General features: G+C 52.6%; 2 protein-coding genes across 4 annotated transcripts in view; both read left to right on the plus strand.

Annotated features, from left to right (window-relative positions):
* The first annotated feature begins 13 nt into the window (after window positions 1-13).
* On the plus strand, window positions 14-7,698 carry EFNB3 (ephrin B3). 3 transcript variants are annotated; one of them, XM_082441566.1, is made up of 5 exons: window positions 14-2,135; window positions 4,308-4,600; window positions 4,770-4,862; window positions 4,973-5,077; window positions 6,348-7,698. In XM_082441566.1, exons 1-5 carry the CDS (start codon window positions 2,014-2,016, stop codon window positions 6,569-6,571), a joined length of 837 nt encoding a protein of 278 aa, XP_082297692.1. In that variant the 5' UTR covers window positions 14-2,013; the 3' UTR covers window positions 6,572-7,698. The 3 variants fall into 3 exon arrangements, with proteins under 3 accessions (XP_082297692.1, XP_082297690.1, XP_082297691.1); XM_082441564.1 differs by having other exon boundaries at window positions 5,513-6,481; XM_082441565.1 differs by lacking the exon at window positions 14-2,135 and adding an exon at window positions 2,147-3,415 and having other exon boundaries at window positions 5,513-6,481.
* Window positions 7,699-14,097: 6,399 nt separating this feature from the next.
* Window positions 14,098-23,686, plus strand: part of DNAH2 (dynein axonemal heavy chain 2) — a 96,114-nt gene continuing 86,525 nt past the window's right edge. Inside the window, exons 1-2 of the mRNA XM_082441810.1 lie at window positions 14,098-15,822; window positions 20,265-20,326. Of these exons, the coding sequence (XP_082297936.1) occupies window positions 15,666-15,822; window positions 20,265-20,326 (219 nt within the window). The 5' untranslated portion in view covers window positions 14,098-15,665. The remainder of the gene's footprint in view (window positions 15,823-20,264; window positions 20,327-23,686) is intronic.

Genomic DNA, 23,686 nt, shown 5'->3' on the forward strand with positions numbered 1-23,686 from the left:
CAGCAGTGGGGACTGGCATATTGTTCCTGAAACCAGGGTTGAGAGGTGGGACTAGGCGGGAACCAATGGGGCCGCTGAGCTTGGTGTGAAGTCAAGTAAGTGGGGGGTGGGGCCTCATGCCATTGACTGGCTGGTTGCTAGGCAACTTGGTAAACTGAAGGGGGGAACCTGTTTGAAATCTCACTCCCAAGGTGGGGCAGCAGGGGTCAGGGTGAGTGTGGCGGAGCAGGATTGGCAGGAGCTGTGTGTCAGACTGTTGGGTGTGACTGTGTGAGACTGTGCAGATGGTGACAGACAAGACACCCGCTCACTCCTGCTCAACACTATTTACCATCATCCAGCAGCAGAGGGACCATTAGTCAGCTCTGGGGGAAGGGGAGCAGGAGGGCTGCCTCCCCTCCCCTGGACTCCCCCAGGAGGCAGGTGACTGAGTAGCCAGAGTCAAGGGCACACATGAAGGAGTAAAGGTGCCGAGAAACACAGATGTCACATTCTGTATTCCCGTTAGCTGCAGGACAAGGGCGAGAGTCATTCAGTAGCTGTCGCTGGTCTGGTTTCTTCATTTATCTGCTCTGTCTTTTTGGGGGGTATGTTATTTCAAGCAGTGGCTCCCCCCCTCCCCCCACCTTGCCACACACTGAGAAGGGGATCTCTGAAGAGATACTGTCAGCAGAGGATTTGATTCTGGACCTCACAACCTAAGGGAAGGGACTGGAGGCCTGTGACGACTAGAGAGGGGAGAGGAATGTCACCTCTGCCCAGAGGTGCTGAAAGCCAGGGTTCTTACACCCAAAAAGGCAAATCCTCCTCCCTTCCCCCAGGATAATTGGAAACAGCCCTTCCGGCTGCATGCGGGTTTTGGGTTGTAGGTTCTCCCTATCTCCCGGCCCCATTTCTCCCCACAACCATCTAAGAAGGGCCCAAGTTTACTCCCGAATCTCTTGCCTTTCGTCAACCTCCAGATAGCAGTAGAGGGTCTAGGAGGCTGTGACGAAAGAGACCCCAGGAGTGGGAGCTCGGCAGCCTGGGTCTGGTTTCGGCTTTATCCCAGATTCCTCGTGTGACCTTGGGCAAGTCTGAGCCTCAGTTTCTTCATCACTGCAACGGGGATCCTTAAGCTCTGCCCCTCCCACTTCACACAGGTAGTCAAGATGGTCAACTCAGCTCACTTTGTAAAGTGCGGAGCCTTCAAGGTTATTATTATTCTCTCCAGACCTCCCCGGAGCAGCGGTGTTGTTTTGGGATGGGGGAGGAGGGGGCTGCGGGAGCGAAAGGGGCTGGGTTCCTCGGGGTGGAGAGGGCGAGAGCCTTTCTGGATTTGAGGGAGCGGAAGATTCCAACCGCTCGGGCGATCCGAGGGCAGGAGGGGAGGTGGGCAGAAACTAAGCCAGAGCCGGAGAGTTGAAGAGACAAAGGGGGCGTGAGAGACCGCGCGGGGGGGTGAGGCGGGGCGGCGGGGTGAGGGCTGGGAGGTGCGCGAGGTGAGGGAGGTGTGGGGGGCGTGGGCTGCATGATCGCCCGCTCCGACTCGGGCTCCAGCTCCGGTTTTTCCCTCCGCCATCCTCTCCCCCTCCCCGCCTCTCCTTTAACTCCCCCCCTCCTGGGCTCAGGACTGGTTGGTTTCCTCCCTTAGCCCGCTGCCCTCAATCCCGGCGAGGCTGGGGCTCCGGCTCGGCGCCCCTTTCCCCGCTCCCTCTCCCGGCGCCCCATGCCGCCCCCGCCCGGTCCCCGGCTCCCCCAGTCCCCCACTTAGGCCCGCTCATAAATACCGGGGTGCCGGCGCGTGGGCTGGGGGCGCAGGGTGCCTGCAGACAGCCCCTGGAAGGGCTTCTGCGGGCTGAGCGCTCCGGAGAGGGGACGCGGGCGGAGCAGGAAGCGGGTCCGCGTGGGAGCGGGGGGCACCAGCCACCCGGGTGGCCGGGGCAGAATAGCCCGGGCGGCCAAGGCAGTCACCCCAGGGGGTGAGCGACTTTGGGGGAGTTGGTGCCCCGCCCCCCAGGCCTTGGCGGGGTCATGGGGGCCCCCCAGTCTGGGCCGGGGGGCGTGCGAGTCGGGGCCCTGCTGCTGCTCGGTTTTTTGGGGCTGGTGTCTGGGCTCAGCCTGGAGCCCGTCTACTGGAATTCGGCGAATAAGAGGTGAGCGGCCCGGGGGTGGGGATACCCCACACCCTGTGGGCAGGGAGTCTGGAAGCCTTGGGGACTTTGGGGGCTGGGTTCTCGGAGCTGGGAGGAGGCCGGAGGGAGGGTGCTGGTGATCGGATGTGAGCTGATGGGCAACCAGACAGAGGTGATCTTGTGAGCCAGACTCGCGGGTCGCACACCGAGCTGGATGCGGGTGGTGACAACCATGTGTCAGGAGTTTGAAAGACCCCCAAGGGGCAAGGATTTGAAAGATCATGGGTAGCTGGGAGGGCAGTGGAGTGGTTATTTGGGTTTGTGGGAGACCTGTGTGGTGTCGGGGGCTGGGCTTAGAGGGAGCCTGGTTAATGTCAGCTCTCAGGAGAGCAGCTGAGTAGGTGCTGCTGAGGCGCTGAGAGGAAGGGCAGGGTGCCTCCCTCCACAGAAGGGACTCAGTGGTGGAAATGGGAGGGAAGGGCTCTCAGTTTGGGGGCTCTGGGGACGACTCCCCCAAGGCTTTTTGACCCTTCTTCACACATCCGTCTCCTAACTCTTGCCCACAGCCAGAGGGTCTGTGAGCCCTTGGTGGAACAATTTCCCAACCAGAAGAATTTTCCTGCCTTCCTGGCTTGGAGATTTCTTTCTGGAAGAAGCCTGGAGCCCCCTAAAGCCCCCACTTTCCCTCTTGCATCTGGAGTCCTGAGGACTCCGTTGCCCCCTCCCCCATCTTTGCTGCAAACTCTTCCATCAGACCCTCTGTTCTGAGGCATGCTTGCTTTGCTCTGAAAAAAGGCCAGGGGTCAGATGAAACTTCAAGCCACACAGAGTAGGACAGAACCCTTGGGAGGTCATCTGGGTCCCTTGCCTCCATGCAGATCCTACTCCCCGTTAGCAAAAGAGTTTTGTGTTTTTGAAAACTTCCTAATTCCCTGGGGAGGCTGTGTGAGGCCATGCAAAGAGGGTGTGCTTTGGAGCTCATCAAATCCTAGGTCTTAATCCTAGCTCTGCTGCTTTCTGCTGTGTGGCCTTGGGCAAGTCACTTAACCTTTCTGAGTTTGTATCCTCAATCCTTACAGGTTTTATGAAGATTAGAGGTAAGGTATTTGAACATATTATATGCTCATTAAAGGAGAACTAGGGTTATTCTTCCTCTCTTTACTTCACAGCTTCCCTCACATTTCCTGTCCTGGCCTCCCTCCCATATCTCTTGGGGTCTAATCTCAAATGTCTTTTCCCCTCTCAGTCTCCTACCCACCAACTCCCAGATGCAGTTGGAGTATCAGGAGCAGTGTGAGGATGTAAGTTAGGCTTAGCCTGATAGAGCTGAGAAAATGGAGTTAGGGTGTTCTGGGAGCTCTTTGGGATGTTGGGGCAGGGAGGGAGGGGGTTATTTGGGAGTCTGGGAAGATACCAAGCAGCAGTCCCCTGTGACCAAGTTCTGAGACCCTGTCTGCAGTTGTTGGCAAGTAGTGGCTGTGCTGGGCCAGTGGCTCCCGGGGCTGAGGGAGATGCGGACTTGTGTCGGCTGTGGGTCGAAAAGTCAACTCTTTCAATTCCAAAGCAATAGGGCACTTTCCCTAAGAAGTGTGGGACCTGGGGGAAGTGGGGTACTGAGCAGGGAAATGTCTGGGGCGGCTGTTCCGATTAGCCCCATTTAGGGCCATTGCCAGACCAGGCATTTGTGTCCTGTTACATTGCCTGGCTACTTGGGACACTGGTCCGGATCACCCTCCACACCCCCTCCCCCACCCTGCCCCCTTTGCCCTGAAATCACTGAAATTCAGTGGTGGCCTGTGGGAGGGGAGGCTCTGCCCCCATGGTTGACTGCCATGGAATAGTGAAATCACCCGGGAGGGGTGGGCTGTGTGGTTCCAGAGAGGCCAGCTCCTTGGTAACTGGCATCCTGTTGCCATGGCAACAGGACTGGTGATGGAGCGAGAGATGGCAGTGTGCATGTGGTGAGGGCGGGCTGAAGAGTGCATTTGGGCACACCAAGGGGCAGGAGACCTCTGAGCCTGGCTCCCTGCTGCTTCTGTGAGCTTCCAGAGACCTTAGTGCCTGCTCTGTCAGAACAGACTCTCCACTCAGACAAAGGCTGTCCTGCAGGGATGTGGGGTGAGGGAGGCAAAGCTCTGGGGACCAGACCTCTGACACCTCTCGTCCTTATCCACCTTGCCCTCCTCCCCATAGGTTCCAGGCAGAGGGTGGTTACGTGCTCTACCCTCAGATCGGGGACCGGCTAGACCTGCTCTGCCCCCGGGCCCGGCCTCCTGGCCCCCACTCCTCTCCTAATTACGAGTTCTACAAGCTGTATCTGGTAGGGGGTGCCCAGGGCCGGCGCTGTGAGGCACCCCCTGCCCCAAACCTCCTTCTCACTTGTGACCGGCCAGATCTGGATCTCCGCTTCACCATCAAGTTCCAGGAGTATAGCCCTAACCTCTGGGGCCACGAGTTCCGCTCACACCACGATTACTACATAATTGGTACTTCTGGGCAGCGGGCAGGGTCGAGTGGGGAGGTGCTCCTGGGATCGAGGGCAGATGAGGGAGGGGACCACTGGAGCCACCTTGGGTGGTGTTGGGGCCAGGCATGGAGACAGAATAGGGGTAGACTCTGGAGCGCCAACTTCTCCCTCTGGTTCTTCTCTCCCAGCCACATCGGATGGAACCCGGGAAGGCCTGGAGAGCTTGCAGGGAGGTGTGTGCCTCACTAGAGGCATGAAGGTGCTTCTTCGAGTGGGACAAAGTGAGTGGGGCTGGGGCACACCTCCTAGGGGCCGAGGGAGCTTGGGGCAGTACCATCATGGTCAGGGGGCTGCTGTCTCAACCCCTCTCTCGGCCCTTCCCCGTCTCCAGGTCCCCGAGGAGGGGCTGCCCCCCGAAAGCCTGTGTCTGAAATGCCCATGGAAAAAGACCGAGGGGTGGCCCACAACCTGGAGCCTGGGAAGGAGAACACAGCAGGTAGGAACCAGGGGTCCAGCCTCCTGTCTTCCCTAGCCTCCTCTGCTCTTGGACCCCAGCTGCCCTAGCTTCACCCTCTCCCTCTCTCCCTCTTCAGTTTTGGGGGCAGTGATACAGGAAAGAGGAGAAGAGAGGATGGGAGGGTGGGAGGGGAATGGAAGCCAAATGAGGAAAAGACTCAATGAGAACTAATTAGCCAAGTCAGTGCTTCAATCAGTGCTGTCAGAGAAGGGGGGAGGACTACTTGGCATGGAGCTGAAGGGCTGGACACACCTGGATTCCGAGTGGGGCTTGGAGGGGAGGGGAAGTGGGGTCCCCAAAGGGCCTGGGCACTGCTGGGGAAACCCATGGGGACCCGCAAGGATGGGTGTCCAGATGCCCGGGTGGCTCCTTCAGCCCCACCCCCTCTTTCCTCCTTCACCCCTTCCCTGCCAGGTGACCCCACCAGCAATGCAACCTCCCGGGGTGCTGAAGGCCCCCTGCCCCCTCCCAGCATGCCCGCAGTGGCCGGGGCAGCAGGGGGGCTGGCGCTGCTCTTGCTGGGCGTGGCAGGGGCTGGGGGTGCCATGTGTTGGCGGAGACGGCGGGCCAAGCCTTCGGAGAGTCGCCACCCTGGTCCTGGCTCCTTCGGGAGGGGAGGGTCTCTGGCCCTGGGGAGTGGAGGCGGGATGGGACCTAGGGAGGCTGAGCCTGGGGAGCTAGGGATAGCTCTGCGGGGCGGTGGGGCTGCAGACCCCCCCTTCTGTCCCCACTATGAGAAGGTGAGTGGTGACTATGGGCATCCTGTGTACATCGTGCAGGATGGGCCCCCCCAGAGCCCTCCAAACATCTACTACAAGGTATGAGGGCTCCTCCGACCTGGCTCTCCTGGATCCAGCCCTTTGTGGGGTGCGCCTCCAGTTTAATTCACGGTTTGAGGGACACCTCTAGCATCTCCTTGGCCCCCTTTGCCCCCCCAGCTCCTCCTGGCTCTTGCCTCTTCTCCACTTTTAGGATTCCCTAAGACATCCGCCCAACGACTGCCTGCCCTCTGGTTGGCTGTGTGTGCCCCTCTCTGTCTCTGTGTTCCTGGGTCCTATTCCCCTGGGGAGGGGGCAAAGATTCAGCCTCTTCGTGTAACCATGACCCAGGGATCCTTGTCCCCCTCACCCACTGAGAGCTAGGAGTGGGAACAGTCTGTCTTTTGGTTGGCACCTCTTTCTGCCTCTCACTGTTTTTCTCTTCTTTTCTCCTCTCTCTCTTATTTTCTGTCTCTCTCTTCTGTCTCTAGGTCTGTTCCTCTTCCCTAGCATCCTCCTCCCTGTATCTCCTTTTATTTACCCTCTTGGCTTCTTATCCTGTACCTCTCCCATCTCCAGGGTGGGGGCATCAAAGCATTTCTCCCCTCAGCTCCCTCTTCTGACTCCTCTTACCAACCACTCCCCTCAGTCTGCCAAAAATGGGGGCCTTATGGGGAAGGCTCTGGCACTCCACCCCAGCTCAGGGCATGGGTAGCAGGGCCTCCTCCTCTGCCCTGCCCCAGGCCTCTACATACTTACTCCAGCCATTTGGGGTGGTTGGGTCATGACAGCTACCATGAGAAGTGTCCCGTTTTGTCCAGTGGCCAATAGCAAGCTATGAACCAGTCAGGACACATGTGGACTTGGTCTGATGCTGAATGGGCCACTTGGGACAGGAAGTGACTTGCTCCAGATAAGAAGTGACCAGGCCTGGACAGAAGTGGCCTGGGAAGTGGAAGCAGTGCAGCAGGAACTGGAAGTGCCTTCATCCAGGACAGGAAGTAGCACTTCTGAAATAGGAAGTGGTCTGGCTGGAACCGGAAGTGGCTTAGTCTGGGGGGTGGGGGGAGGTGGATGGTTCTTACTCTGTGGAGAAGGGTGGGCAGGAAGAACTTCCCATTTCAGGAGGAAGCTGGAACTTACTCTAAGAAGATCGGGTGGACTGAGGTTCTTCCTAGTATTCAGTGTCACGTGCCAGGATCTCCCTTCCCTTGTTCTCTGTGCTGCTTTTAGGACAGCTAAGGTGGCCGCCATCTGCCATGGCAGGCTCAATTTGTCTTGTTCTTCCCTTTGCATATCCCAGTATAATCTCTGTTACTCAACAGGATGACCCCAAGAACCCACGTGTTGTCCCCAGTAACCTGGATGCCTGTCTTGTTCATCACATCCTCCATTTCCTACTCCCTTCAAACTCAACACAGCTCCCTTCTTAGTGACCAGAATGGTGGCCTGCTGACTGGTCTAGCTGACAGTGGTCCTTAGCAACAGCCACTCTTTCCATAGTGACCAGCTGATACCTCTTCCTGCCCACTAGTGCACAATTGGGTGTTGCCTCAGTTTCCTCCCAGCTCATTTCCATTAGGTCAGAGCTGCCTTTGGGCACCACGTCGGCCACCTCAATCACCAGCCAAGATGGTTGCTTTGTCCACCAGAGGTCAAGTTATCTCTCTGGTGCTGTAGTTCCCAGCTCCTTCCTGATTTTTCTAATCGCTCCTTCCAGGGAACAGGAAGTTGATATTGCCATGGGGGAGGTGGCGGGGTATGGCCGTCACCTCAATAGTTTTACTGTAAAAGGGAAATTTGAACAACAAACACCAAAAAAAATAAAAAACTTCAAAAGTTGATGAGAAGGCTGGAGAATGACTGGACATGAATTGGGGCAGAGAACTGGTGATTAGAGCGGCTTTCCAGCTGAGGGTTGAATTGCATGAAACCAAGGGGTAGGGAGGGGGTTGGGTTGGACGGGTGAGGTGGACAGTGCATGGCTGGTGGAGGGGGGTGTGGTCATGGGCTGGGTGAGGAGGATGAGGAAGGCAGCCACTGCCAGGGGAGGGAGAGAGGAACCCAGGTGGGAGTGGGTTGTCAATACATCCAAATGGGTCTGTCTGTGAATATACGTTCACACACGGGGGAAAGCCCAAGTGTCTATTGCTAAACCAAGTACCAGATTCAAGGCAAGTCTCAGTCGGAAACAAAGTGGAAAAAACATGCTCACGTGTTTAATCTATTCCCTCCCACCCCTGCCCAAGGCACTCCTGTGCCCAGAAGACTCAGGGACCCAGGCATCAATCTGCCTATCCCCTGGCTCCCTGTGTACCCATAACCCAGGCTCTTCTCCCCCCAAAACCCAGATGCCCAGTCCCCTAGACTCAGCCCCATTCTCCAACCACAAAAGCAGCCGTGAGGAGCATCGCTGGAGCCAGTCGGTGGGGGTCACAACCTCTGACCTGCCCGCCCCTCCCCTGACTTTAGGTCCCCTCCCGCTGTCTCCCATCTGCCTGGAGGTCGAGGGGTCCTCCTGCCCCTCCTCTGTCCAGTGGGACCCCTGCCCCTCCCCTGTCTGAGCAAGATGCCTGGGTCCTGAGAGGTGCAGGCACTGTAGGAGGGGAGTTGAAAACTGGGAGGCCAGGTGCTGGGCTGTCTGGAATTTACTCCTGCCTTCTAAGCCCACACTGGAGCTGCCCGAGGTGGGGAGGCTGGAGGGGGTGTGGAAGGGCTGGTTCCTGCCCCTTAGTGGGGGTTGGTTGTCATGGCAACATCCCCTTCTTCACACAATGGGAAGCCCCCCTCAGCCTCCCGCGTGGATGGAGCCGACAGCCCCATCGCTGGCTATCAGCCTCAGGGACTTGGCAACCGTCACTATGGCAACCCAGAGCCCAGCAACAGGGCCCAGTGAGAGAGGGAGGGGTCCACAACTGGGGCAGGGCTGTGTGTGCGAGGGGGCAAGGGAGCCAAAGAAGACTCCCCTACACGTATATCCAGAGGCACAGGTGGAGAGAAGAGAGGGAAGAGAAGTGGGGATAAATAGTCTCCATGACAGACAAACATCTCACCAAAGCAACTGAGACATAACATGCTGAGAGACAGGAAGACACCTGGGGACAGATGCACAGCTGGGGAGAGGAACAGCACATTCTGCACATTACCCTGGGACACACCCCTTCAGAGAACTGGTATCTATAGACTCTCCTCTCCCCAGACATTAACAACGCAAGACCTAGAGCCTTCCACATGTGTAGTGATCTTTTGAGCTATTTGAAAGCTCAGGTGACTTCCATACAGAAAAACACATGCCATCCTATTCGCTTTCTAGGTACAAACACACAAACACTCCTAGGGTAACAAGTACAACAAAGCAAGAAGAGGTGCAGGAAGACATTCATTTATTCATTCATTCATTCATTCATTCACTCATTCACTCAGCATCATATTAAATGTCTACTTTGTTCCAGGTACTATTTCAGGCACTGGTAGTATGAGGTGAATAAGGCAAAGCCCCTGCTTTCATGAAGTCCACATTTTGGTGGGGAACAACATAATAATATTTCTGGTAGTGATAAGTGATATAAAAAAACAGTGAAGGGGTGAATAGGATGGAGAGTATCAGGAAGATGCTTTAAGTTAGGAGGTCAGGAGGGTCCCTCTGAAGAGGTGACATTTGTTTAGGACCTTGAATAATGAGGAGTATGGAAGGCAGGCACTATGGGGAAGGGCATAGCAGAAAGAGGGAACAGGGCTTCCCTGGCGGTGCAGTGGTTGAGAATCTGCTTGTCAATGCAGGGGACGCGGGTTCGAGCCCTGGTCTGGGAAGATCCCACATGCCACGGAGCAACTGGGCCCAGTGAGCCACAACTACTGAGCCTGCGCGTCTGGAGCCTGTGCTCCGCAACAAGAGAGGCCGCGACAGTGAGAGGCCCGCACACCGCGATGAAGAGTGGCCCCCACTCGCCGCAACTAGAGAAAGCCCTCGCACAGAAACGAAGACCCAACACACCCAAAAATAAATAAATAAATAAATAAATAAATTTATTTAAAAAAGAAAGAGGGAACAGCAAGTGCAAAGCATAGAGGTGAAATCTCAACAGGCTTGGGAATAGTGAGAAAGACATCACAACCACACACATGTTCTAGCTGTGTCCCATCTTTCCCCAGCCTCAGCGTGTAGGGTAGCAAGTGACCAAGGAAGAATCCACATTTAGGAAGTTGATCTAACTCCGTCTTCCATTTTTTCCCCTTTGTTTCTTTCTTTTTTTTTTTTTTTTTTACCTAAAAACATGCTTTTTTACTTCATTATAGTCAATACAAAGAAATCAGCACACAAAATACATTTCCAGACAAACAAACACACCAGTTTTGTAGAAAAAGATATAAACATTTACTTTAAGGTCTGGGGCGGGAGGGGGTCCCCTTTGTTTCTTGTGTGGATGTGAGCTGTTTCTTGTGTGGATGTGAGTTTTCCTCAACTAAATTTTATGCTCTGGGAGGGCAGGGATAATGCTCTGAGATTTGGGGGCCGTGGTACAGCTGCTGGTACAGAGTCTAGAGCAGAGTGGGAGTAAAGGATCTGAGAGAGCTGGGGACCATGGAACGTAAAGCCCCCACCAAGCATAGGATGGAGGCTGTCCTGGGGGCTGTGCTGCAGACAGATTCTCACACTTTTCCATCCTTCCAAACAGAAGCAGGATGTAAATTAGGTTGAGGTATGTATGTTTGTGTCTGTGGTCTATGTTGAGGGTTTTAAGAAAAGGAGAACAGAGCAAAGGGTTGCAGTGGGAATTTCTGATGGGGAATGGTTGACATCACAACTGGAAATGTAGTTAGAATGAAAAACAGAGCTTCCTAAGTGGAATCACAAACATGGGGCATCCCCTTCCCTAGAGAGAGTTTCAGGATCTGTAGGCAGGCTGGGAGAAATGTAGCAGGCTGGTTTAGAGGCAGCGGGCTAGCTGGGATGGGCTCAGAGAGTTGGGTGGGGGTAGGGAAAAGGATACAGAATAAATGGGAGTGAAAACTCAGCACCGGAGAGATGTCTGAAAGGCAGCAGTGAAGGTGGAGTCCTGTAGGGAGTTCTGAGGGGACCAGGTCCTAGGGTCCCCTGATTCCCAGAAGGAATCGAAGCATTCCACGGCCTGGCTCTCCCACTTCCCTCAGTTGCCATCAGAAACTCAGGCATCAGCTCCCTCCAATCCAAGTGGCTAGTGGTGGTGGTGGGGAGATTGAGCAGCCTCGGGGGGCGGCAGCTGGTGAGTGGGGAGGAATCTGTGTGCTCAGCAAACAGCAGCCTCAGTGCCCAGTGGCTGCTTCCTCCCTCATCAATCAGCCCAGCCAAATGTCCTTGCATTCCCACCACCCCAAGGGGACTGGGGCTGGGCCAGGGTCCCCAGGGGAGTGAGATGGGATGGGTGGGGGGAGGGGGGTTGGTGCTTGGCTCCCCATCTCTTGGCCTCTGTTCTCTCCTCTCCTGGAAGCTCTCTGTTCGAGTCATGGAACGGACTCCCTCCTGGTGCTACCATCGTGAGGGCATCAGCTACAAATCACCTGTGGGGGTCTGCTGGTGGGGGGGGTGCAGGGGGGAAGAGGGGTGAGTCAGGGCTGAAGAGGAATCTACTCTGGTTCTCACGGGACCGGCCCCGGGCACAGTCAGCAGGGAGGCTGCTGGCACAGGGGCTCTGCACCCCCGGCTGGCCTCTTCATCCCTGACGGATGCTCTGGACAGCAGGCTGAGACCTGGACCACAGAAATGTCCTCCCTCTTCTCACCTTTTCCTAGCCCCCAGCCCTAATTCCCCACTTCCCACCACGATCCAGAGGGCCAGCCCCCAGCTCACCCTACATCTGCTGCTCCCCCTTGGGGACTGGGGCCTCCAGACCTTAGCCTCTGGCTCACTCTCCCCCCTCCTCAGCCCTTGCTCCCCTCAGGGACCCAGGCGTCCTGCCCACTCCCTTCACCATAACAACCATTCTTTTGGAGTTGCTTAAGACTTTAATATCATTTCATTAAGTCAGCTAGTTCAGAGAAGGTTGGGGGCACAAAGAGACTGGGGTGGGCAAAAAAGGGCCAAGGTAGGGGGGAAGCAAGGGAAGAGCTCCCTCTCTCCGTGGAGATGGCTCTGAGAAATCAAATATTGACAGTGAGAGAACAGAACTTATTAAAGCTGGGACAGGGGTGTGTGGGGGCGCTGTGGGAATGGCCGGATGCCTGGGTTCTGAGAGTAATGAAGGTCCTGGGAGGAGGGAGTGCCTGAGGCTGGGAGGATGCAGTGAGATGAAGGGTTCTGTCATACAACTCTTCTGCCCATTTCCTTTGCGAGGTACTGTGTCTTGCTACCCCGGCTGTTTCTCAGCTGTCCCCTAGAGCCGCTGGGGACAAGACCCCCGTCACAGCTGTGGTTGCCCCCCCTTTCATCTCTTCTCCCTACCTCCACCTCTGTTGATGAGCTTCAGTGGCGTTTAATCGGATTGAGCAGTAATTAGCAAAGCGAGATGTTTGATTACCTATTTAGCATAATGTAGGGGGCTGGGATCCCTAGGCACAGCCAAGGCCGGCGGGGGGGGGGGGGGGGCGGTGGTTCAGAAAAGAAATGGGGTCTACGCAACATTCCTTTCCCTGAGGGAGCCATGAGCCCCGCCTATAAGTCTCCCCATACTATGCCTCCCCTCAAATCTTCACTCCTCTGGGACTTCTCCCTGGGGGATCTGACCAATCATGTCACCTCTCTGCCACCCACTGCCTAACTGGTTAGAGGGTCACCCACTTAGCCCTGCTTGCTGTGCAGCTGATTTTGGGGTGTGGCAGGACCCCTCTCTCCTTCAATCCTTGCCCTCAGTAACAGGAATGTGGGCTGGGCAGGAGCCCAGAAACCCCCTTTAAGGATAATGGCGGGGTGCCAAGGGCAGGGGTTGTCAATTCTGGAAATAAAAATGGGGTAGGTAGGATGGTGAGGTCAGAGCTGGGCTCAGGTGTGGATTAATCCACAGGCCCTTCAGGAGTGCCAGGGACTGCCAGTCCTCGCCCTGCCAGACTGGCATAATGAGACCCGTCAGGTGTGAACATCAACCAGGAAAAGGGGGAACTGAGGTGCCAGCTTCTCTCCTCCAGCAAATAAAATGTAATCAATTTAGCTCCTCATGGAAATGTAATCAGTGGGCTCACTGCGGGCTTTGTCTTAATTAGGCACTATTGATGGAAGCAGGGAGGGTGCCTTCCCATCCCCCTGACTCGCTTCCTCCCTGCATCTCCCAGGCCTCCCTAAAGCTTCCACCAGCCCCAGGTACGGCTCAGTCTTCCAGGCGCCTCTTCTGGCACCCCGGCTCGCAGCGCCCCCTAGCACCGGCTGCGGTCTGCCCCTCCTCTCACACCCCTCTCCTGTCGCTTCCCCACGACTCAGTCTTTGTTCTTATGGAGAGCCGAGCCCCTCCCCGGCCCGGTCACCTTCCCCAGAGAGTCCCCGCCTCCTGTCCCCCCCCCCCCCCCAAAACAAGCGACGCTTTCCAAAGCCAATCCTCAGATTCCAAAAATTCCAGTTCCGTTCTTCCCTCCTTCCCCCACCCCGCGCTGCAGGGTGATCCTAGACCCCAGTCCGAATTAAGAAGGGGGAACGAGCGGGAGGGCAGGGGTGCTCCAGCCCCGGTTTTTTCCCCGGACTCAGCTGCAGCCACGGCTGCCTCGAAATCCTGGAGCGCCTTCTAGAGCGCGCGTGAGCCTCGCAGGCGGGACCTCGGGCGCCATCTGCTGGACTCGCCCGGGATGGAGCTCACAGACCCGCGCGCGGGGTCGGGCGCTTGGGTTCCCCCAGCCTTTTCAGTGTCCTGCGGGAGGCCACTCATTGTTTCCAGCCCCAGTCCTTCCCGCCCGTCCTCAGACCAGGCCTCCCGTCCCCCTCCAGCCCCCCTCCAGCCCGCCAGGTTTAGCGGCTTCCCCTTGCCCCCCAGCCCTCTTGCCCCGGGTGCCCGCCGGGGTGACGCGAGCGCAGCCAAGCCGGGAGCGGCTGATCAGGGCGTCTCTGCGTCTGCGCCGAGGACGCTGGCTCGGCGCGCTCGGGCCCCCGCCACTCGCCCGCCCGCCCGCCCCCCACCCCCGCGCTGCCCGGGGTTGCCAAGGCGACGCGTGCAGGCGCCGGCCCGAGAGGGCCACGCGGGGCAACTTCTCAGCTGGAGTGGCCGGTCGGTCGGCGTAGTGAGGAGAGGGTCGGCGTCGTGAGGTGTGTGTTGGCGGCGGAGGGCACCAGGGAGCGGGGGAGGAATGCCGGGGAGAGTGGGAAGCTACGGGGAGAAGGGTCAGTGGTGAGGGGTACGAGGGAGAGTTGCGGGGGCGAGGGAAGAAGGGGCCGTTGCGGGGGAGGGCAGAGGAAGGGGCAGCTGAGAGGAAGGAGCGGCGACGGTTGTGACAGTTGTGTGAGGAAGCTCCCGTGAGGGGAAATTTGCCCACTGGAAGCCACTGGTGGTTGGAGGAGAGGGCCGGCCCCCTACGCTATTTCCTGAGAAATAGAATGGGTCCCAGGCTAGTAGAAGGCTCCTCCTGGGGCCTCGGTGTGGGACCATGGGGCGAACCCCATGGGGAGGTGGCTCCCAGCCTTGCCACCGGAATGTTCCTGAGGCTGCAGCCGGAGGCAGGGAAGCACAGCCTGACGCTTCTCTGGAGACCGATGGCAGACGCCGCGCTGTGGTACCTGGCTTTATTGATGTGTTGGCCTAATAGAACGGTGTTCCTTGGAGCAAAGTACAAATCCTTCAAGTGTGAAACTCATAGCGTATGATCAATGCCTGTGGCAGCCTGTGGGGATGAGGAAGAAAAGCCACAGGTGGTTGTCAGGCTAGAGCTGAGTGAAGAGGGACTGCCCAGCGAATCAGACATTGCCCCGGGCGCCCACCAGAGATGCCCCGCTTCCCGCCCTCCTGCTTTTCTGAGAGAGACACTACTGGGCCTTCCTCATCGCCCCATTTCTCCCTCCCCCAGACACAATTCCAAGTTCATTGTTGGATGACTTTTGTCCTTCCTCTTCCAGTCTGTTCTCAGGACATCTGGAATCGAATGCTCTAGGTCTTCATTAATCGGATAGCGCAGACTCACTCAGCCAACTGTGCGAAGACACCTTTTCAGTACACGCAGAACAGGGCTTCTGCCCCTCAGGAGTGAAAAGCTGAAGAGGCAGGTTGCAAATACTGTTTCTTCCTTGTTTAAGGAGGTCACAGATTTTAGTGTGGGTAGGAGGGGCATTTTTCTTTCTCCCCGCTTCCAGGGGGTGACTTGGGAGAAAAGGAGGTGCATAGGAAAATCATCTTGGTTGCTCAGTGACTTGACACAGTGACAGAGAGTGTGGAACCTGGGGACAGTCTTCCCTTCCCTGGGCCCTCCTCACTCACCCATGGCCCTGAGAGCTAGAGTGCTTGAGGGTGTGTGCAGCCACACCTCAGCGTGGTGGATCTTTCCCTGATTATCTTATGTTCTCATCCCTCTGGGCAGAGATAGGGGTTCCTAAATCCTCATTAGTGGGTGTCTGCTGTGCCCTCATCTTTCCCCCCAACCCCGGCCGCGCCTTGGGGCTTGTGGGATCTTAGTTCCCCGATCAGGAATGGAACTCATATGCCCCCTGCAGTGGAAGCGCGGAGTCCTAACCACTGGGCTGCCAGCGAATGCCCTGTGCCCTCATGTTTAGCTTCCATTTATTCCTAATGCCTTGAGGGACTGATTTTGATTTTTAACCCAGTGCCCTGAAGAAAGTGGGATATCCCAAAGAAAGGACTGAGGGTTGGGGGTGGATCTGGTGGTGGACCCCCAGCTTCCGTGTGTCTGCAGGTTTTGCCAACACAATGTCCAGCAAAGCTGACAAGAAGCAGAAAGTGAGTAGCCGGGGAAGCGCCCGCTGGCGAGCCGCTCAGTCTGCTCTGGCCGCACAGGCTGCGGAGGCCACCCTGCCGGCCAGCAGTGAGTCCCAGGCAGAGCCCGAGTCTCTCAAGGAGGAGCCTGGTGGGTACCTGCTGGGGAGAGGCTTGGAGGCAGAACGTTTGTATTGAAGGAGGGTCTTAGGGCCGGGGAGCAGGTTCTGTTGCTTCTGGGTAAGAAGCAAGGGGTTCAGTGGAATCTCAGGCCTGCTGCTAGGTCCCTTGTTTCGTGTTTTCCTCCTGGCCAGCCTTATACTTGTTCTTTCTGTCTTAAAATTTCCCCCCAGTGCACCAAGAGCTCACCAGCCAATCCTCTATGCTAGCCTCTTCTTCCTTATTTCAAGTGTTCCTGGTTGCTCCTACCCCAGTGAAGAGGGTTTGATCTCTTCCTTTTTCCCATTTTCACCCTGGGTGGCAAAACAAATAATGTTTTCCTCCCATTAAGCCCATCACCATGGAGACTCAGCCTGCTTTGCCATCCTTTGAATCCTAAGCCTGACTGAATCTTTCTCCCATCTGTTTAAGGCTCTTGTATCTCCGCCCTCATTTCGTCAGGGCCTTGGTAGACTAAGGAGGTTCAGGTTCAGGGCCACAGGAAAAGAAGCCTGATGTCTAGATTGAGGAAGAAAAGAGTTTAAAGAGGCTGCCTCTTGTGGCTTTGATCTGAGGGATTCCTTCCTGTTGGGTGAGCTGGGGCCAATAGGGTTGGAAGGTTTTTGGTAGCTGTTGCTGTCACTAGGCTGTCCCTTAGAGCACTGGCCAGTGTAGCTATGACTGTGAGCTAAGGATAGGCCTCCCCTTTTACCTGGGGCTTCTTTACACTGCTAGCAGCCTGTCAAGATGGAGAGAAATAGAATCCCCTTTTAATATTAAAAGTTGAGAGATTAAGCGTGGGCATGGGAGAAAGGGCCAGGGTACACAGGGCCTTGCCCTGGGATCTAGACATTGGAACCATGCAAATTTTTTCTTCTGAGTTCTCTTAAGAGCAGTTTAAAGTGGGACTGGCTCCTAGAAGCTGGGTACCAGGAGCAGGGGGAGGGAGGAGGGAAGGCAGTGAAGTTCAACTTGGAGACTCCTCCGGGGTGGGAAGGGAATGTCAGGGTGTCATGTGATGTTGCTTGTATGTGGAATCTAAAAAAAGGGTACAGATGAACTCATCTGCAGAGCAGAAATAGAGTTACAGACGTAGAGGGCAGACTTGTGGTTGCCAGGGGGTAAGCGGGGGAGGGATAAATTGGAAGATTGTGATTGACATATGCACACTACTATATGTAAAGTGGATAAGTAATAAGGACCTATTGTACAGCACAGGGAACTCTACTCAATACTCTGTGGTGGCCTATATGGGAAAAGAATCGAGAAAAGAGTGGATGTGTATATATATATGGGTGATTCACTTTGCTGTGCACCTGAAGCTGACACAACATTGTGAATCAACTATACTCCAATAAAAATTATAAAAAAAAGGAACTTCTAAATGAAAGCACTGACCCCCAAACACCAAGGATCTCTGAGTCCTTTTAGCTCTAAGCCTTTTTATTGTTTGATGTGGAGCTTTCTAGCTGACACTTGATAGAGGTTCAGAGAAGACTTGGGCCTCCAAGGCAGCCCTGAAATGAGCCTTAATCCCTGTACTCAGGACTTCCCTGGCGGTCCAGCGGCTAAGACTCCGTGCTCCTAATGCAGGGAGCCTGGGTTCCATCCCTGGTCAGGGAACTAGATCCCACATGCATGCCGCAACTAAGAGTTCGCGTGCTGCAACTAAAGATCCCGTGTGCCGCAACGAAAGATCCTGCGCAGCCAAATAAATAAGTAAATATTAAAAAAAAAAAAAAAAATCCCTGTACTCTTTGGAGGTGGGGAGGGATTGAGGCCTGTCCCACAGGAGACAGAGGGGGCCTACTATGGTCTGAATGTTTGTGTCCCCCCCAAATTCATATGTTGAAATTCTCATGCCCAATATGATGGTGTTAGTAGGAGGGGCCTTTGGGAGGTTGCTTAAATCATGAGGGTGGAACTGTCATGAGTGGGATTAGTGCCTTATAAGAAGCAACTCCAGAGAGATTCCTTGCCCCCTTCCGCCGGACATAAAGAGAGGTCTGCACTCCAGAAGAGGGCCCTCACCCAACCCTGCTGGCACCCTGATCTAGGACTTCCAGCCGCCAGAACTGCGAGGAATAAATGTGTGTGTTTAGAAGCCACCCAGTCGATGGTGTTGTGTTAGAGTAGTCCAAATGGGCTAAGACCAGGCCTAAAACACTTCTTGGTGAAGGATGGTGGGTTAAAGGGCAAACACCCTTTTGAGGTCTTTATTGATATCCTTTGCTTCCTTAAGTGCTCCTCCGTTCCCACTAAGAAAAGAAGTACAGGTTCATAATCCCATATCTGTAATTTTAAAAAGCCCTAAGAACTGAAAGTTTTTTTCCCCCAAAATTTGGCATCCAAACTTATTTGGTGGTGAGACATAACCTAAACTGACATGAAGGTATTTATAGTCTATTTAAACCACTTAGTATAAATTTTCATATGTTTTACTGCAGAAATACTGACACTAAAAGTTTGTGGAGTGCTGTTCTAGAGGCCCCAAGATGTGGTGGGGGGGGGTCTCATATACCATACGGTATTACAAGTCTACATTCTGAGATATACTTGATCCCAGGGGTTTTGGATAAGGGATTGTAGACCTATATTTCAGGCAAATCAGAAAAAATACAGAGAATGAGATAATGAACACCCATGTACCCGTCACCAAATGTGAGAATAAATCATGATGGCAACAAGTGAATCCCTTTGTCCCCCTGCTACCCACCCCCCCACAAGCCCTTCTCTCCTTCTCCAGAGGTCACCGCTATTCTGAGTTGGTGTTTGTCATTCTCAAGCCTTTTTCCTAAACTTTTACTGCGTGTATCCATGACCATCACATACTAGTATCGTGTTGCATGGTTTAGACTTTATATAAATTGTATTACAATAGAGGACAAAACCAGTTTACTCTTGAGATTGTCTCAGTCTCCCTCCTCCGCCTTGTTCCTGTCTGAAACCTTGGATGCCCTTGGCTTTCTCGAAGGGCGTTGGGTTTCTTGGTTACCCATCCCACTCACCACTGAGCTCCTAGAATCAGCTGTTCCATCTTTCTCATGATTTCCTTCCTTGGCCTGTGTGCCTCACTCCCCTCTTAGGTTTTCTTTCTGGAAGTTGGAGTGTCCTGCTCCCCAAGGTCTTTTGGTTGCATCTCATTTGTTCCTTCTTCCTTTCAGCCCACGGGAGATGGGAGGCCCACCAGTTTTACCCCAGTCTCCTGTGTGAGCAACAGATCAGGAAGGAGAGGGACACCCCCCTGGGTTTTATGGAGTCCAGAGTGGGGATGGTGGTTTGCTTGGAGAGAGGCTGATTTCTGTGGGCCCCAACTTCTCCATGTGGGAAGAGGATGGGGGAAGAATGGCAGGCCAGAATCTGAATGCCTAGAATGACCTTAATACTGACCGCCTTCATTCCCCTGCCTCCTTCTGTGCCCCCTCCAGCCCCAGTCAGCTTTTTAAAAGAAAATTTTAAAAATATATATATATTTATTTATATTTGGCTGCGCTGGGTCTTAGTTGTGGCATGTGGGATCTTCACTGTGGCAGGTTTAGTTGCAGAGAACTGGAGACAGGGACTCGAACAGACATTTGTATGCCCATGTTCACAGCAGTGCTATTCACAACAGCCAAAAGGTGGAAACAACCAAGCGTCCATCAATGATGAATGGATAAACAAATTGCAGTGGAATATTATGCAGCCATACAAAAGAATGAAGGTCTGCTACGATGCAACAACATGGATGAATCTTGAAAACATGCCAAGTGAAGGAAGCCAGTCACAAAAGACCGCATATTGTATGATTCCACTAATATAAAATGTCCAGAATAGGCAAATTCATAGACTCAGAAAGTAGATTAGTGGTTACCAGGATCTGGGAGGAAAGGGGAATAGGGAGTGCCTGCTAAGAGGCCAGGCTCTGGTGCAACTTAGAAGTAAAGATATAGGGGCCATGGGGTGCCAATTTCTCAAGGTACTTCAAGTACCTTGAAGTGGAATTGCTCGGTCATATGGTGACTCCGTGTTTAACTTCTTTTTTTTTTTTTAATTAATTTATTTAATTTATTTATTTTTGGCTGCATTGGGTCTTCGTTGCTGCTCACGGGCTTTCTCTAACTGTGGTGAGCAGGGGCTACTCTTCGTTGCGGTGCGCGGGCTTCTCACTTCAGTGGCTTCTCTTGTTGCGGAGCGCAGGCTCCAGGCACACTGGCCTCAGTAGGTGCGGCACGCGGGCTCAGTAGCTGTGGCTCGCGGGCTCTAGAGCACAGGCTCAGTAGTTGTGGCTCACTGGGCCCAGTTGCTCCGCGGCATGTGGGATCTTCCCAGACCAGGACTCGAACCCGTGTCCCTTGCATTGGCAAGCAGATTCTCAACCACTGCGCCACCAGGGAAGCCCTGTGTTTAACTTTTAATGGAATGCCTTCATTTTTGAATTTTCATTCTTCCCAGAGCCAATATTGGAGGAACCTGAAATACAGAAAGAAGAATTACAGGAGCGTGAGGTAGACGTGGTAAGTCTGGCTTTTCTCTGAGACAAATATTCCTCCCCAACAACTGGTGAATCAAAGGATCAGTTGCAGAATGGTGTACGAGGAATTCTCTTCAATCTCTCACTACCTTCTCTTTACTTTCTACTGGTAGCCTGCTCACTGCAAATCCAGTACACCGAGTAAAGGACAAAGTTATCCGTGTCCCCTACCCCTCCCAAAGAAGAGGGCTTTCAGTGAGGAAGAGGGCTCTTAGGCCCTTCCTCATCTCTCCACCTTGGGTCAGATTGCAATAAGCTATATCCGTTGAATGGGTGAACATCTGAACAAGGTGAACAAGCTGGGCGGACACTGTCCTAATTGGATACTAATTTCTAAGACATCCTCTTTCTTCCTGTCCTTCAGTTCCCTCCTTTGGCTGAAGAGTTTACAGAAACCACTTGAAATACTTTCAGAATTTGACACTCAGTAACCTCTATACCTTTATTTCCAAGCTGCATCAGAGCCTAGGCACACCCTCAGTTACCTGGGTTAGAAGAATAGAGTGGTGACCTTGAACTTTTTTAAAAAGGGAGAGAAAAGTGACAACTACTCATTAAAGAAAAAAATTGGAAGGGACAGAAAAGTAAAACAAAGAAAGGGAAAATAAAAGTCATAGTATTACTGCCTGAACACATCCAACGTTACTAATTTGGTATATGTCCTTTCTTTCTGTGTAGATTTGCAAGTTTTTTTGTTTTTTAGCAATCCTAACTGTACCACACATTATAATTTTTTATTAGGCTTTCTCACAAAACATTTTTTTATTCTTCATGTTATTATATACTTAAAAAAATACATCAGGCTGCCTTTATTTTTTTAATCACAAATATGTAAATCATAAGATACCTCTTTTTTTTTAATATGTAGTATTTTCATTACTGTTATTATATACTTTTTGTAAGCATCTTTTTTTTTTTTTTTTTGGTTGCGCAGCTTATGGGATCTTAGTTCCTGACCAGGGATTGAACCTGGGCCCCGGCAGTGAAAAGCACCAAATCCTAACCACTGGACCGCCAGGGAATTCTCTGTAAGCGCCATTTTTTTTTTTTTTTTTTGGCCGCCGTGCAGCATGCAGGATCTTAGTTCCCTGACCAGGGATTGAATCTGTGCCCCCTGCAATGGAAGCGTGGAGTGTTAACCACTGGACCACCAGGGAGGTCCCTGTAAGCACCATTTTTAATGTTCATATGGTGCTCCATAAGATATATGTATCACAGTTAAATCTTTACTCTTGGACATTTGCCATTTATGATTTTTTTGCTCTCATAATAATACAGTGATGAATATTATAAATAAAACGAACACATTTTGAAATACTTAATATTTCCTTAAGTTAGATTCCTGATTATGGAATTCCTGAATCGAAGAGTAAAGAACATTTCTAACACCTCTAATACATAATGCCAAATTGTTTTTCAAACAAATTGCATTTTTTTGCCTTCGCACTAGCAACAAACCCTTTCCAGGCCTGGGTGTTAGCAGTTTAGCAAAGTTTTTTTTTTTTTTTTTTTTTTCTGGCGGCATCCCGCGGCTTGTGGGATCTTAGTTCCCTGAGCAGGGATTGAACCTGCGCCCTCGGCAGTGAAAACGTGGAGTCCTAACCACTGGACCACCAGGGAATTCCCTAGCAAGGATTTTTAAAAAAATGATAGGCAATAAATGATATACCTTTGCTATGTTTATTTGTATTTCTTTGATTTCAAATGAAATTGAACATTTATTTCACATTTTCATTTTCTCTTTTTTTTATGACATGATATGTTTGTTCATATCCTTTCGTCCATTTATTTATCTGGGTCTTAGTGTTTTTCTCGTTGGTTCTTCATGTATGTATTTATATACGGAAGATTTTAGATTACTAGCTAAATTTTCTTGACCTGGAAACTTTAAGTAAAAGGGATTCCTTCTCATCTTCCAGAAGTACTGGGAGAAGGACGGGGTGACTTCTCAAGTTCACCGAGCTAGATTTTTATATCCTTTAGTTTTTTTTTTTTTTAAATCTGTGTGTATTTTTTTTTTAATTAATTTATTTATTTTTGGCTGTGTTGGGTCTTCGTTTCTGTGCGAGGGCTTTCTCTAGTTGCGGCAAGCGGGGGCCACTCTTCATCGCGGTGCGCGGGCCTCTCACTATCGCGGCCTCTCTTGTTGCGGAGCACAGGCTCCAGACGCTCAGGCTCAGTAGTAGTTGTGGCTCACGGGCCCAGTTGCTCCGTGGCATGTGGGATCTTCCCAGACCAGGGCTCGAACCCGTGTCCCCTGCATTGGCAGGCAGATTCTCAGCCACTGCGCCACCAGGGAAGCCTCCTAGTTTTCTTAATTTATTTAGTAGTGTTCAAAATAATGCTGTCTTTTTTCTAGCCACCAGTTATGATTTATTTTCCATCCAATTGATTTGTTCCTTGGTGTTTTCCAGTCTTGTCTTTTCCCCTCCCTTTTTCTTTTTTCCTCACTGATATGCCAGTTGACTTTTGCCCAGTATCACATACTTATTCCAGTATCTTGTGGAGGCCACATCATGGAGAAATTGCTCTTTTACCCTATCCTTTCTTCAGCTTGTCATCCCCTTGCTCCTAATTGTTTTCTTTGTTTGTTTGTTTTTTGTTTTTAACATCTTTATTGGAGTATAATTGCTTTACAATGGCGTGTTAGTTTCTGCTTTATAACAAAGTGAATCAGCTATACATATACGTATATCCCCATATCTCTTCCCTCTTGCATCTGCCTCCCTCCCACCCTCCCTATCCCACCCCCCTAGGTGGTCACAAAGCACCGAGCTGATCTCCCTGTGCTATGCCGCTGCTTCCCACTAGCTATCGGTTTTACATTTGGTAGTGTATATATGTCCATGCCACTCTCTCACTTTGTCCCAGCTTTAATGGAATATTACTCAGCCATAAAAAGAAATGAAATTGAGTTATTTGTAGTGAGGTGGATGGACCTAGAGTCTGTCTTTACAGAGTGAAGTAAGTCAGAAAGAGAAAAACAAATACCGTATGCTAACACATACATATAGAATCCTAATTGTTTGACTTAGGCTAATATCCTACATGTTCCCTTGATTTAGTTTTACTGTGAGGTTGAGGGTTGCTTGATAAGACATTTTTACAAACACAGGCATAAATGAAATATCTTGGGAAGATAATATCCCTCAGTCTTCCTCCATGATCCATTCTATTTTTACTGGTAGAGGGAAGAGAATCTTATCGTCTTGTTTCTTCGAAGGCTTGAAACCTGTTTTTCAGTCCGTTCTCAGCTTTCCCTTCCCCGTTCTGAAGCTGTCTGACTTCTCTCATCCCCCACGTCCTCATACGCGACAGTGGATGGAAGAAGTGACCCATCCTA

This window comes from Balaenoptera physalus, assembly GCF_965194825.1.
Source record: "Balaenoptera physalus genome assembly, chromosome: 20".
Taxonomy (NCBI): domain Eukaryota; kingdom Metazoa; phylum Chordata; class Mammalia; order Artiodactyla; family Balaenopteridae; genus Balaenoptera; species Balaenoptera physalus.

Bases quoted from the DNA above. Each gene is read 5' to 3' on its own strand.
- EFNB3 (XM_082441564.1), top strand. From the start codon at position 2,014: ATGGGGGCCCCCCAGTCTGGGCCGGGGGGCGTGCGAGTCGGGGCCCTG. The intron at 4,601-4,769 runs GTACTTCTGGGC...CTTCTCTCCCAG, and splicing joins CCACGATTACTACATAATTG to CCACATCGGATGGAACCCGG. The intron at 4,863-4,972 runs GTGAGTGGGGCT...CCCCGTCTCCAG, and splicing joins GCTTCTTCGAGTGGGACAAA to GTCCCCGAGGAGGGGCTGCC.